This window comes from Argopecten irradians, chromosome 1 (genome assembly GCF_041381155.1).
Source record: "Argopecten irradians isolate NY chromosome 1, Ai_NY, whole genome shotgun sequence".
Lineage (NCBI taxonomy): Eukaryota > Metazoa > Mollusca > Bivalvia > Pectinida > Pectinidae > Argopecten > Argopecten irradians.
In genome coordinates this window covers 9,077,794-9,093,904 of record NC_091134.1, presented here as the reverse complement: position 1 = coordinate 9,093,904, position 16,111 = coordinate 9,077,794, and the positions used below count along the sequence as shown (strand labels likewise).

At 33.5% G+C, this 16,111-nt stretch overlaps 1 protein-coding gene across 6 annotated transcripts in view; it reads right to left on the bottom strand.

Moving 5' to 3' along the window:
* LOC138316699 (pleckstrin homology domain-containing family G member 5-like) overlaps window positions 1-16,111 on the bottom strand; it is a 154,053-nt gene that overhangs the window by 47,476 nt on the left and 90,466 nt on the right. For 5 of the 6 annotated variants that reach the window (XM_069258363.1, XM_069258365.1, XM_069258380.1 and 2 more), the window contains 2 exons: window positions 2,297-2,391; window positions 982-1,134 (listed from right to left, as the gene is read on the bottom strand). In XM_069258363.1, coding sequence (XP_069114464.1) covers window positions 982-1,134; window positions 2,297-2,391 — 248 coding nt within the window. The remainder of the gene's footprint in view (window positions 1-981; window positions 1,135-2,296; window positions 2,392-16,111) is intronic. The other variant, XM_069258370.1, reaches the window with a different exon arrangement.

Sequence of the window (16,111 nt, the reverse complement as noted above, 5' to 3'; positions counted from 1 at the left end):
AAAGGATATAATAATTGCTCAGTCAAACAAAGCTTCATGAATTAAATGTAGGTATTACGAGATATGTGTTGCATGACACTTATCACCAACTCAAAAGATAGCAATTAATGCATCATTTTGTTATGGTTTACAAATCAACTCAGTGAATAAGTATCAAATTAAAACAAAAATATTTTTGTGTCTAAAATCAATGTGTTTTGATACAAATATTTTCAAAATGACTTTACTTTCGGCAATATAATGTTTTGTCATATACTGTATTCAACCCAATAAGTGCCACTATCCCTATTAGCGTTCCTCACCTTTTTTGAGGCAACAATTTCATTTACACTGACTTAGATACAGATTGAAACTATGAAAACAATCACTTTTTCTCTATCTGATTTATTTTGTAAATTGATTAATGGCTTCCTCAGTGCAATAATTCTGGGAAATGTCAGTTCAAATTTGGTCCTAATAAGCACCCCTTCAATTTTTCATCCGCTGGAGGCTGCACACTTATACAGTATTTGAATTTGCAAATTCAGGAAGAAAATGTTGTTATTAGCACAACCAATATGACTGTTATTATCAATATACATGCAGTTTTTAAATAGAGTGAAGAGTGGAAACATGTGAAATATATGTGTCATATTAGGTAATTGGTGTTTACGCAGAGTTAAAAAAAAATCAGTCACTTTTATCCAGCAAGTAAAAGAACTGCAGTGCACTGTATTCAATAACTTTTTTCTATGACAGATATGACAGCTTAAAACACCCAGAACTGAATTCGGGGATATATACAAATAGAAATACAAAAAGATAACAGATTACACAGAAAAAAAGAGATGAGAGTTCTAGCCACGATAATTGGTAGGATGCAGGCAACTATCTACGTCACATGACCTTGAACCTTTTGCATAACATAAAAGGTCAAGAGCATATTGAATGTTAAGCGATGCAGTGGTTGCTATGGCCACAGTCTGAAAGGGCCAAACTTACTTCTTCCATCACTTTTCCAACGCCATCACCTGAGCTCTTAGCAGCTGGATGGGCGAAAAATGGAAATGACAGAGAGTTTCGTCTCTGTTTTACTGGAGGCGGTTCAAGCGTTATGGCGGGTGTGCGCCCAAAAAAGGACTCTCGTCTGCTCATCTGCATAGTAACCAAGGCAACAAACAATGTCACATGACAGAAAATGTATTGAACTAATAAAGACTTAGACGACACACATTTGTTAGTAATACATGTAGCAAGTCTGGGGCACGCGGCCCGTGCAGTCTCCCTTGATTAACTATTATGAATGGCTGCAGGGTCATAAGAGATTGTCTTCTACGTCCCAAACACTGAAAGCATTAACTAATAATCAATAGGGACTGGATTCCATACATATGGTTATTTAGATGTACACAGAAATTTCATTAGTGTTGTGATGCCATAATAAAACTACCAAACTATACTTATAGCACCACAGCTTAGATCCCACTGCAGTGAGACGGTTGTAATTACAAAATAAAAGAAAAAAATCTTCAGTAGCGTTCATGGTATCAAATGTTGAACTTCAATGATAAACTATACACTAACATTTAAACTACAATATCTATCCTGCAAATTTGTTCTTTTCAATTTAGCACCAACATGGGGGCACCTGATGCCATTTTCACTCTTTAGGCTGAGAAATCAAGATGGTTTTTAGCACAATGCAAAAATGTTTTCCAGGAAAAGAAACAGGCAAAATCTTTTTAGATTTTTTGCTGTCAGAGAATTTCCGATATGTCTACAATTTACTTTCTCATCAATATCAATGCATATGATTTTTAGATGTTTTGTGTTGAGAATTAAGGGTCAGACATATTGAAGATTATATGGTCTAATTGAAGTAGCTATAGTGACTAGAAGAAAGTCAAAGGCATGCTTTCAGAAACATTTTAAACAGGTTTCAAAAGAAATTGTATATAAATTGATAACAACCTTTGAGATATTCTGATTAATTGATTATACTAATATTGGAAAAGATTAGAAATAAAAAAAAATTTCAATAAAAAAGCATAAATGAGAAAAGATTGAAACATAATGATGGAACTGGTTAATAGATGTAGATCAAAAACGTTAAAAATTTACAGATAAGAAAAAATCAAAATGACTTTTAAAAATCAAAATGACTTTTTTAAGTAACTGTTTCAAGTTAAGGAATATCAAAGAATGATATATTAATAGGTAAAGAGAAGTGCTTTCCATCATGCAAATACCTATACATGCATTAGTCCCGCTCCAGTCTACAGTAATACAAGTATACATCATTTTATTACAAACATACCCCAGAATTCTTTGTGACCTTTGAATTTTGACTTTTGTTTCCACTTCCAGGTCGACTATTCAAGGACTTGTTACCCAAAAGGCCATCTTCCTTCTCTGAAATCAGCAAAGGTACAAACTTTTATTAAACATTTGAGGTTACAAATACAAATCACTTTAATGTCTTGGACACAGAATGGTCATAAATAGGTCAAGGTCATCAGTCAAATCAAAGGCTTCAAAGTAAGTCAAGGTCTAGCTGCAATATTATAGCTCAAAAGACTTTTAGACAGAAAATAATGTCGTCTTTAGAGCTACAATTGGTGCCTATTACAGCTAATGGAGCAAAGAAATGATTATGCAAACCATTATAAAATGTTTGTATTTTATCGTACTTGTTTGATATCACTTACCTTCTAGGCAATAAAACTGAACAACATAAAATATCAAATTCTCATCGAGGCATTATATTTTTACATAATACATATGGAGGTCTTTCTGAAGGTATTTATACGGCAAGTCCACAAATTGTGAATTTGACGTCCTGTGAGCGGTAGGTAGATATTAAGAATGGTAGTTATGTTTGTTTTGGACAAAAATAATATGTAAATGCATGTGTACGCATAAAATAATTGGAAACATACAAAAAAGTATAGAAAACTGTGCCTGAGTGATTTTCGGAGGCAGTGTTCCACTACGACACATACGGGCCAATTCGTACCCGCCGAAAGGTATAGTAGGCCGGGTACGTATATTCGTTCTAGTCAAGGTCATGCTTTATGCTGAAATCACTTGATGGCCTTAAACCAATTAAAAGGTACGGTTATGTGATATTACTCATAAACATTTCAATTTTAGCACGTTCACAAGTCACAAATCTGGAAATAATCTGGAAATGTCCACTAACTATTAATTACCCAACCTCCATTTGAACTGGACGCTGGGAAAGAAACAAATGGGAAAATACCAATATCCCACCCCTCATGTTTCATGGAGTAGGGCATAGAAATTATATATATAAGAAGATTTGATGAACATGCAGAACTGAAACCCATTTTAATCGATAGCTGGTCATTTTTACTAGTCATTCGATAAATTGGATTGGATTATATAAACGTCTTCATTAATCACATCATTTAAACTATACACTAATCATTGTGCTATTCAGAACAATTCAACAATACGTTCGGTTATACATCAATATTCTGCCTATCAAAGTTGACGTCAATTCCATTTCCTGAAAAGTTCAAAATTCTGTAAAACAGGACAATGGCACACATTAAGACACGACTGCAGCAAGAAAATGAGCTAAATATTAAATTTGTATCCTTTTTCAGTGTAATATATAATTAATACTCGACTTTGCCAAAATTAATTATTTGCTACGATATTTTCTCATCAACATGAAAAGTTTTGATGACAACCGTTTTGACACTTATGGCTAAATTAAAATGTCACTTTCGGCCTCTCTATTCTATATCGGTGTTAAGTCAGTGGATAGCTTGATTTTGATATCACGTTTATTGTTGAAAGGACAGAAGTACACCACTGACTTGATAAAATGTCAGCAGGAGTCAGAGCGCCCATCGGGAAGAATTGGTCGCTAATGAAATGTCAGAAGGCACCAAGTCAGGTGTGTGTGGGTGTGTGGATTCAAAAGCAGACGACACTCACAATTGCGTTGGATTCAGACGACACTCACAATTCTGTTGGATTCAAAGTTAAGAAATAGGAAATCTCTTAGTTTTGTAGAAATTATGCTTTGTAGGATCACAAAAATCATAAGATGTTCAGATGAAAATCATAGCTTTGCATGTATGAGATTCAAATATTTCGGAGCATACGACAGAATTTCTGACATCTTTACCACTTATATTTCTAACGCTATTGTTCTCTGTATCCAAGATATGTACTACAGGAAAATAACCCTACAACTTGTGTCCATGACCTTGAATCATCTGAACAAAACTTACATATACTGACCTGGAATTGTTAACAACATGTTGGATGGAAAATTCCAGTTGGTAATTCATAAGTCATCATAATTCTAATTAATTAGAATCAATATAAATTAATCCCTGATCAACAATTAATCTCATACAATGGTTGATAATTTCTTCAAATTAAAATGGTTGATGCAGTCTGAGTCTTTATATTCAAATATAATCTCTATCCATTTCTTGGAATTTTTGCACTTTGTATGAAGTCTTTGATAAGCAATACTTGACACATATATCCTAGACGTCTGAGTAACAAAAGGTCAATCTTGAGAAATTCAGGACAGGAGTCGACCACACCAGTGAGTTTATAATCTGTCGTACGTCACAAACCAGGCCACACCAACTAAGGGGGCTACAAAGTATGAATTCTTTTGTTGGTATATTTTGAGTGTAATTTTCTTCGTGTTATTTCACAATATAAATCCACTTGATAAAAACCAGGGATCATCGCAAAGCTTGGATTCTCCATTTGTTTTGCCATCCTGTCAACATTTCTTTTTAGGTCATATATGACACAAGGATTTAAAAAAAAATTAATTCTGTGTTCCTTTTTCACCACTAAAACACACATATATTCTGAAAATTGACAAAAATTGAAACTCTACGACCATTTAAGTTGAATAGCCATTAGAAAGTTTCCAAAAATGAAATGCTCATTTACCAATAGATAATCATTTTGTTAAAAATGATCAACTTTTAATTGCAGGCTGCATGATGACTATGGAAACACTGTTTTAAATAATGATAGTGTTTCACAATCCATATCTTTAAAACAAAAATAAGAAATAATGTTGCACTACGTACACAAAGTTGTAAATTTTAGAAAGTGCTTTTTTTTCTCTCTCTGTAAAACCAGATGTCCAGTTAGATCCAAATTAAGTTCCACTTTCAGTAAAGTTTGAAGAGATTCTGTTGACTAATTTTTTATGTACATGAACAAGTAAATGCTTTCAAAGAAGACAAATATTTAAATTTCCAAAATGCACAATGAAATTTGCCAGTATTTCTTGTTTATAGATTTTCAATCAATTCATGCTTCTGACACAAATTTCTTCCGACAAATCCTCACTAATATCACTTGCTCCTTGACATTTCTCCTGTTGACAAACGCCTGCTTAGATTTCACCTGAAATTGACCACCCTAATTTTTAAGGAAGCATGTTGGGCGCGGTTTCTGCGGTCGCCATCTAACACATAACAACCTATCAGCTGTGTCGCTTTTGTCCCTTTTCAAGGACTTATCTGTGTCGTTGGTCAACAATGCTGTGTCAACACTCGCTGATAACACCAAACAGTCGACACACAAATCGTCACTTCCCGGTTCCATTATATTGGACAAACTGTCCCTTTAATGTCTAAATCCCACTCTCCAAAAGGTCAGTTCAATTAATGCCCACCTTGGACAAATAGTTCTGTTCATTATATCGGTTCAGATCAGTGTTACTAAATAGTAATTCAAATGTACATTTACTTTAGAAATCAGAATCTGTTGTTGTCAAATAGTTTTGTTGAATTTTAAATAACATATTAAGATTGTGGAGTAAAAATCTTTATAATATTTCTCATTATCACATCAATTTCATTTTGCTCCATCAAATGTTAAACTGTCTTTCTTGGATGTAATTTTTGTTTTAATGACGTGTTTAAAGAAATGCCAATAAACAATTAATTAAATTAACAATCGTTATGAAACTTAAAAGATGTACACTCAATATCAGAAGTACATCAACCATTATTATTTGATTATTCATGCGTCATGATTTCTTTGTCTCAACTATCAAAAAGCTTTCAGAAATGAAGAAAACATTAGTGTGTTTATTGAATTGACAAGGAAATCTCTGCCAACATTCTTTTTACGCAGACATTGGACATTTCTACAACCTCTCTCCCAGCGAAGTTCTTTGGCAAAACCACAAATGCAATAAACATGAAATATATCCACCTTTCACAGAACCAAACAACTCCATGTCGCTTTCTTCTTGACATGGCATTGGAACTTTCATAGAGACTATATTATAGACAATTTACATACAAGATAGGACAAAATGGGAAGGGTATTTTATTAGAATACATTTTATATCATAACTTATCAATATTCCAGATATTTGAGAAAATATAATTATCAAAATATCCTTGGATTTAGAAGTGTTATAGGACAAACAGAAATTGAGTTGTCCAGGTATTGGCCTGAAAATGTATTTATGACCCTTACCTGACTGTTAAGTCTATAAAATATAGACTCCGGTAAGTTTTAATAACTGGCATTCCAGACATATAACTAACATATTTAAGGTTTACTTATCATAATAAATGTCACTTCAGACATTACAAACTGGCCATAGATAAGACAGATTTATAATAAGATGGAGCGAAATGAATTTTCTAAGGAAAGCGCCAAGAACAATCTAATCTAATACAATAACTGAGCTTGTCAACAACTTGATGTCTAGTAAACAACTGTAATACAGATGTAAACACACAGTAATGTTTCGATGAACACCCAACCACGGCTATTGTTCCTGTTTAAATAGACTTATCATTATTCAACAAACTTCAGAATTTTCATTCAACCTTTTGATAGCATAGAGGCGGCCCTGGGAGATGACCATGGATGGCTGTGGTCATCTCGCGGGAGTTGGTGGTAATTACCTCTCCTAGGGCATTGTTTATAAAGGTTTGTAAAAAAGTTGGCAAATCTTATCGAAGAAGCCAATCACAATCTTACAAATCTAATAATCCATTTTAAAAACAGGAGTTCATTCAAGGAATCGTTTTGTCTGCATCTGTCCCAAAATACAACATACACAACTAGGCGCCACCAAAAGAACAGACTGGACAATTCAAAATGTGATTAGCTTATATATATATATATAATCACATGGTAAGTGACATGATTATTCATTTCTAATTTGCTGCAAAACCTGTGATAATATCTTCTCTAACATGGATGGGTCGGAAGAGAATGAAATACATGAAAATTCTATAACATTTTGTAAAATTATAGTTGGATACAAAATTATTTATCTTGATTTTGAAAATTGTCATTAAACTCTGTCAGATTAGCCTGATCAGTTTTTTAAACAGCTTAGCCCAGTCTGTCAAATAGTAAAATAATCACAAATAATTTGCATGATAATTTTCAGTCTTGGTGATATGTGTTTGTTAAAAGAGTTTCAAACTAGGGGGAGATAATCTAGAATTAGAACTTGTGTAAGAAAATATTATCAAAAACTTATGGTTTGGAGAGTATTAAAGGTCTTTCTAGTGGTAACAAGAATTGTTTACTAATGGAAGGACAGAAAGGCAAAAGGAACATGGATCACAAAGTTTGATTTCAAATGCCAAATATCTTTGGTAAACTATAATGAATCTACCTTCAAAACTAAAATTACCTATATGAACTAATATCATATATGACGCTTTCTTGTGACTCGCATAAACACTTACTTTTAACCTTGAACAAGACAATTTAGTGATTCCAATATGAAACTTTTATTTGCAATAGACAGACTAAATAAGCATCAAAATGACAGATCAACATGTTAATGTACAGATAAAGTCACCACAAACTGAACAAACCCTTCATAAATCTTCAACCTACGATGACAAGGCCTAGGTCGACAGTCTGGCCCTTCTTGGCCAACAAACCAATGTTCTAAGTATCGGCCTATCTACTGAACCATCACCCTCAACTTCATAAAATATTCTGAACTGATCATTACAAATTTCATGAATATGGGTTGTAAAAACATATTAGGGATCAATTCAAAGTTTTTAAAAAATTGGAAAGTGGTATTGAAATTTGTTTGAACATTTTTTTGTTTAAATCAAATGTCAAACTCTCTCCTATACCATACCTCTAAAATTTCTCCGAAAAGAACACAATCAAGTTGAGGATATATTTTATGAAGTTTAATGAAATCTGCTTTAGTTTTATATATTCAATTAAATATAGAAATGTCTACTGATATATTCTACCACTAAGTTCTTTCAAAAGGCAGAGCATATGAATTAAGTCTGAGAATGGCAAAAGTCTAAAAAAATTAATCAAAACATTTTCAGTATTCATACGCTTTTCAGCATTACACTATTTATTATAAAACCAATTAATATCTTGCTTAATGGCATTATAAATCATTTTTTCGTCATGATGAAAAGTACATAATATTAAGTTAGAACGGCAATTTTATAGTTACTATTCCACAACTTTATCACTACTTTTTATTTCACTGGATGCAGGCAAAAACATTGACTTAGAAAAAGTAAAATCAGATTTTTTTCTGAGAGAATCTAGAAACAATACAAAATTACCTTTTGTTCTGTGTAGTTCCTCTGGGACATTTGCATAAAAAGCGGGTCGGAAAAAGTCCGGCTCAGAGTTAATTCTACCTGACCTCATTCCGAGTTTTTAAATTGTCCTAAATGGAAAACTTGCACTTTAAATCCAGAATCGTAAAATCGTTTGAATTTGTGACGCATACACAGTACAATACTTGTCCTAGATCTGTATTGTATATTCCAACAGTAGAGCGAAAACGAGCTTGGTTCTGGAGTGAAGCCAGCGTATCATCCAATTAACTAATTAACGATGTTTGGTTACCTTTAAAAGTTTCAACCTTTTAATTACATTAGCATTCATCCCCTTGGAAACACTCAAAGAGAACAGTTCCACGATGTTCGATTCGAGAGGCTGCAAATCAATGATGTTTAGTTCACATCGAAATTGATTTTAATGTTCTAACTGTGCTCACAATTCTATCAGCAAAGTCGTCTACGTAACTGATGCAGGCTATCAGACAAACAGGTGAAAGGTTATAGGCCAAAGGTCATACCACTCGGGGCGGTGAGCAGGACATCACAGCGCGAAACTGACCCATTGTCATGGCAACTGTCTGCGAATTGTCTCTCACCTTCATCCTTCTATGCCGAAAATTGCCTCACAATCGTTAACGCAACAAAATATGTCTCAATAGACAACAGTTACTTTGCTGAGAAGCACTTCTGCAGCTGTCAGTTTATAAAATCTATATCGGAGAATTAATCAACCTGTCTAAAACAATGATCGTATAGCTAATGCATGTAGCTCCAGTGTACTCATAATTCCCACAATGCAGCAAAATGTATTTGATAATTAGCAATTGGGCGAATGTTGCTGTTGAGCGTACAATGTTGAGTCCTACATTTCAGGAAACTCCTTGTGTCACATATTCCATTATTGGAAAATTTCTGGTTGAATGATACATAAAACGTCAATCTCCAGAACATCAGAAAATGAAATAGTTGCGTAACTCTTAGCTGTGGTACGGACACAAACAGGTACATCGATGAGATACTCGATATAAAAGTAATGATATATTAAACATCAGAAGTCCTCGATCCAACAGTGTCCTGGTCAGAAAGAAGTGGGTCAGGAATCAAATGGACATATCAACCTAATCACCGAAGGCTCACTGCTCACAACACAAAAACCTGATGACAATATGATGACAACTGATTAAATATCTTTTTTGTTAAAGGCCCATCAGCGGCGTTTACAACATGAAGTCCTCAACGAGGATACACAGTGACGAGCTGTAGCTGTACTGTGGATCTACTATATACACGCACCTCGATTACATGTACTCATTAGTATTATTGAACGAGTTGGAACAGCAGATCAGAATCAGTCATATTTAGGCAGATTAATCCGACAGGTAATAATACCGTGTGGACACGCTATCCAATACTGAACTACTGATACATGACTACCGTTCGTGGCTGACTTATCCTCAGAAGGCCTACTAAAAATTATCAGATGACATACCTATGTGTCTGATCTCCCTACAGTACTACAGGCTTATGTAAATAAGGCAGTGTTTTTCTATTAGGGTTAAGTATCACAGGGTCACTTTATGGTCATTAATGGTCAAAAAGGTTAAATCATCAAGCTGATAAGATTTCTTAAATTATTATTATGAAGAAGAAGAATTAAAAGCAATAGTGGTCATCTAAAGCTAAAATACCTTTTAATAATTTAAATGAGTCAAACCTGTCTATAAAGACTACCCAAGGGACAGAGAGGAAATGGTATTTATAACAAAGTGGTCTTTTAATACAGAGTTATAATTGTGCTAAAATTGACAATTTGGTTCCCAAAGAAAGAGGTCTTCTTAAGCAGGTGGTCTTTATACAGAGGTAGCCACTAAGACAGGTTTTACTGTATTTGATTTCATTTATTTTAAAGGTGCAGGCATAAAATTTAAACAAAACAACGTCAATAATTGATTACATAGTCCTAAGCATTATTCTGAAATTTAGCAATTTTTATGGATGATAAGAAATTTGAGGTCAGTAAATAGGTCAAAGGTCAAGGTCAGTAGTCTAATTTAAAGACCATAAAAATATCTTTTCAGAACATTGACCTGTCTTTGAAGAAAAATAAAATGTGGCAAACTGTATAACAGAATACCGATCAATACTAAAGCAATATTTAATAGTTTTACCAACTTCTTAAAAAAAAAAAAACTTTAATACTTAAACCATCACTTTTAATGTCATTTTCATATAATCCTAAACCCTAAAGCCATATTTTGAGACAATAAACACAAGACAACAAGCTACAGATGAAATAAAACAATAGTTAACATTTTTTTTAAGGAATACAGAGTCTTTCTTGGGTTGGAATATACAGTTCACTGCAAAAAAACCCAGAATAACAGCATTTAGTACTTAACAAGTTATGAGCGAGACAGACCATATACTGCTTGTGCTGAAATATTGATGTCTACTGGAAATATACCAACATGTTCCATACAAGTTTACAGCCGACACATGATTATTGGCTGACGATAAAATGGAAACACCAAAACTTTGCTGCAATCCTCGCTGAAAAACTCCTCCAATGAATTACATCCAAGACAGCAATGGCCTCTGACATTAGTTCAAGTCAAGGTCATTCATTTGATGATGTTGCTGCAAAATGGCAGTGATAGAACTTTGAAGTATACCAGTGACCTTGAGTGCCAATCAAGGTCATTCATTTCTGGAGGTCACAATTTTTTATCTCAAATGATTAAACTTGAGTTATGTCTGTGTCCTTGAGTTCATGTCAAGGTCATATCTTTGTTTATTTTATATTGTTGAAGTGAAACACTTGGAGCAATAAATAAATCTCTGTGAAGACCAACATATTTGCTTGTACTAAACAGAAAGCCATTTCATCGATATGTGTGAACAGTCTATGTGGTGGATTTGTGATCGTTTTATGTCCCATTTACAGCCAGGGTTATTTAAGTACGAGGTTTGTAGGTAGAGGACATTTTGAGAAACTGGAGGGGGAAAAAAAAGACCAATAATATAGCTATACAGTACCTTTGTACAGTTCTTTTAATATAAGGCTTTGGAGTTATATGACCCAAAGTTATGAGCCATGCAGTCTTAGATTGTGAATTTTAACCATTAGGCCACTACAGTAAATATTCAAATTCTAAGTTAGACACTAATTGTCATATTTCATCTTTTTGACTCTTGTCAGAAAGTCATGGTCAAAGAAAATAAAACAAATCTATCATTATCTATGCATCACACATATTCAATGTTATAATTACACAATTATTTAAGTCAATGAAATAAAAGTTAATGTCTGATGAGGGATATGAATGTTATAATATAATCACTCTTTTGGTCTATTTTCAACTCAACAACTGTAAAATTTCTATAAAATATTTTTTTTAAAATCAAGATGACATTTCTGGCAAAGTTTATCATTATTTGCAATTACAAGAACATCAGATGAGATGTTGCTCTGCGAATTGCTGAATCACCCTGCAGACCATTTGGAATCCTGCTGAGGAGATCGGAAACCACATATCCCATTCACCGCCACAAAGGGCTCAACTACCCCGATTCTTTATTTGTACACATAACATTGACCTAATTTGTACTTAAGGTACACCACAAACCTTTCATCTTATCACACAGTTTGTAGAGTTCTAGTCTACAGTATTTCAACACCCTCTTGTCATTCTGTACAAGTATATATACACAATCAATTTCATCAGGTTTATATCACCAGGTAGGTGGTTCTGTGGTTTCATCAAGACATTTTGTTGAATTTCAATGTAAAATGCAACAAAAATTTCTTTAAGTTTGCCTTAATTATCATGCAAATGACAATAGAACAAACATATATCACTGCGGCATATTACGGCATAATCTTTCTCCCCCTCCACCTCTCCTCCCTATATGAAATAAGGTTGGAATGAGTTTGTTTATAACAAAAAGTGAAGTGATTTTGTACAGGTCTTCAGAAGTTCATTATAACCAGTATTTTACTGTGGGTAACCTTTTTGCTAGCTCCAATGCATTCTTTGACTATAGGGCATAAAACATTCAAATTGCGTACATGCAAACTTCTTGATCCACAAGACACTTTCTACAAGTGTTCTACATCTCCCTTTGTAGACACACAGAACAATGGCAGCCAGAAAGGACAAATTTATGTTGTGTAAAAGTGCATCGTATTTACTTTGTTTGTCGGGTAAACATCAGAAATTGTTCTTCTCTTTGATTCAGTAGACTTGCCAGTAAATCTACAACTATAGCCTTGAATAGCCGTCACTCAATATGCTTTTTTATTGCTATTGTATGCAAGAGTCTCTTAGAACTTCTTAAAACATGTGACAAAGTTTGCTTTGAAACAACTATTGCTGAAAATCTGTAAATACATCTACAGTTCCTTCATATTATCTGTAAATACATCTAGAGTCCCTTCATATTATCTGTAAATACATCTAGAGTCCCTTCATATTATCTGTAAATACATCTACAGTTCCTTCATATTATCTGTAAATACATCTACAGTTCCTTCATATTATCTGTAAATACATCTACAGTTCCTTCATATTATCTGTAAATACATCTAGAGTCCCTTCATATTATCTGTAAATACATCTAGAGTCCCTTCATATTATCTGTAAATACATCTACAGTTCCTTCATATTATCTGTAAATACATCTACAGTCCCTTCATATTATCTGTAAATACATCTAGAGTCCCTTCATATTATCTGTAAATACATCTAGAGTCCCTTCATATTATCTGTAAATACATCTAGAGTCCCTTCATATTATCTGTAAATACATCTAGAGTCCCTTCATATTATCTGTAAATACATCTAGAGTCCCTTCATATTATCTGTAAATACATCTACAGTTCCTTCATATTATCTGTAAATACATCTACAGTTCCTTCATATTATCTGTAAATACATCTAGAGTCCCTTCATATTATCTGTAAATACATCTAGAGTCCCTTCATATTATCTGTAAATACATCTACAGTTCCTTCATATTTTAATAAGAACCTGAAAATCATAAATCTTTAATTTAAAGTTATAGAATTCACAGGTTTTACCGATGACTAATTATTGCAGCTTCTTAATTCAAAGCAGGAATAATTCGCCTTAAAATTTACCAGAAAAAGTTCATTCATCATAATACAAAATGAGCAATTTTTTTCAATACAGTGAGCATTAATTTGAAAATGACTTGTTATAAATGAGTATATTTACCTGTATTACCTGGCTGTACAGGTAAGGTGATTAATTAGAATAGATTACCAGAAATACCTGTGGTAACGACCTATAATCAATCACACCTGTCTAACCCAGCAGGTAAACGTTCGAGTGACCTAGTCATCAAACGGCTGGGAAGACTTCTCGACTTTGTAGAAATATTTACCTACTGAATTCTTACCTGCTAATGACCAGGCATGAAGTCAATTTTCGTGAATATATAAACTTTTTTAACAATAGTCTACTTTTTTAATATTGACAGTTGGTACAAATACAATGAGTGCCGGTAGCCAATTCACTTGCTTTAACTACACACACTTACTTCAGCGTAATACAAGTATATCTGATATGTTGGAATGTGGTATTTGCAAATTTCAATAACATTTTCACATTCAAACCGCAAAATAATTTACTAGTTATTTCAGCCATTTAAGATAAAAGAAAACTCTTTTAAAGGTCTACAAATTTGTGTTAGAGCTTTCTTGAATAATACCTAGCAAAATAATTTCTATATTTAGAAATACTATATATGGCGTACCTGTACTGGTAATTGTAATCATGACCTCATGCTTAAGTATGACAGTTTTGCCTTAAATGGACATTATGAGGTCTCCAGGATATAATAAATATCAAAAACAAATATCAAAAAGATAGTTTGTTGCATGTATATCCCAAAACATTCCATATATTCTGAAAAATGATTATACATATATACAAATCAGTGTAAAGAGCAATGATTTTTTTTTCAAAATAAAAGATCTTATTACAATTTCAACATTTAAGAAAGTTGAGAAGAGTTTTAAGTATTTACCTCTGCGAATGGAGAACTCATTTGGCAGGGAGTAAAACCTTTCGTGTCTGAACATCCGCCCGGCCATGTTGTGTCTGATATTACATGTGTTGATCCAATAATATCTTTAAGATCAATGGTTACATGCCTTGTATAGACATTGATTAAAATCTTAGGCTCGATTAATGATAATTCTCGCCTTGAATACACAAACCATTAGCCACTGAATGGAGGCGAGTTGTCGAGATTATACTAGTATGACACAAACAGAACTCCAAAGCAGTAGACCGAATCCTACCATTTTCCGTGTCATTTAGTTTGTGCCAATACATATTAAATGTCTCCGTTGCAGGTTTCTGTCAATCTGGGTAGAGTTCTACACATGTACTTCGGCTCAGAACAGTCGATTTAATCACCAAAAGTGATCCCGTAACACTCTCCCAAATAACGGCTCTCGACTATGATGAATGTGCTGTTGTTGTACTACCAGCGATTACGTATATATAGAACTCTATGTATTACCGTGCTGACAATTCTGAAATGCCAGTCACAGGAAAGCCATTGATCTTTAAATGGTATTGTATCGGTATGATCAACTTCATATATTAACTTAACTCAAGAGTCATTAAATTTAATTATCACAAGTTTAAAGCTATAGTTGAATGTTCTAGCTACAAGGGTCATTATTCACCACAAATCCTGAGTTTCAAGGTCATTTAACAGAAATCCAGCTTCAAGGTCATTCCATACAAATCCAGTTTCAAGGCCATTTGCCACAAAATCAAGCTTCAAAGTCATTTGCACACAAAATCAAGCTTCAAGGTCATTTGCACACAAAATCTAGCTTCAAGGTCATTCAACATAAAAATTATATAACCACAAAATCTTCATTGCATTGATGCTATTCACTGTGAAACTCCTGACTTTGTGATCATTAACAATGGAATAAAACATCAGGGTCAGTCACCATAAAATCCTATTTCAAGTTCATTATCTGTGAACTCCATCTAAAAGTGCATTTGTCACAAAATTCTACCACAAAGATCAATCAGCAAGAAAAGTTAATAAGATATCATCTATTGATCTTCAAGGTTGCTCACTGAATAAAGCACATTAAAGTTACTTCCGTTTTTTTCTTCTTCAAATCTTTTGAAGATTATTCTTAAAAGATAACTTCAAGCAGAAATGCAGGAATTTGCGCGTCCATTATCTGAGGATTTCCAAAACACAAGGTAAAGAATAGACTTCGTAATCCCACTGTGGTTAATAAATTATCCAGACATTTCAAATAATTGTCTCACACACCGCAAAAAAATAATACAAACTTAAAGATAAAAGTGGGAAATGAAGATCATCAAAATACTATTACATCTCCATTCCTGGAAATCCAAGGTTTAATTTAATTCCCACACAACAAAAGGAAGAAACAGCTCTCCAATTGTCTCCTGGTCCAGAATTCTTGAAACCTAATCTCTGTGTGGGCTTATCGCACA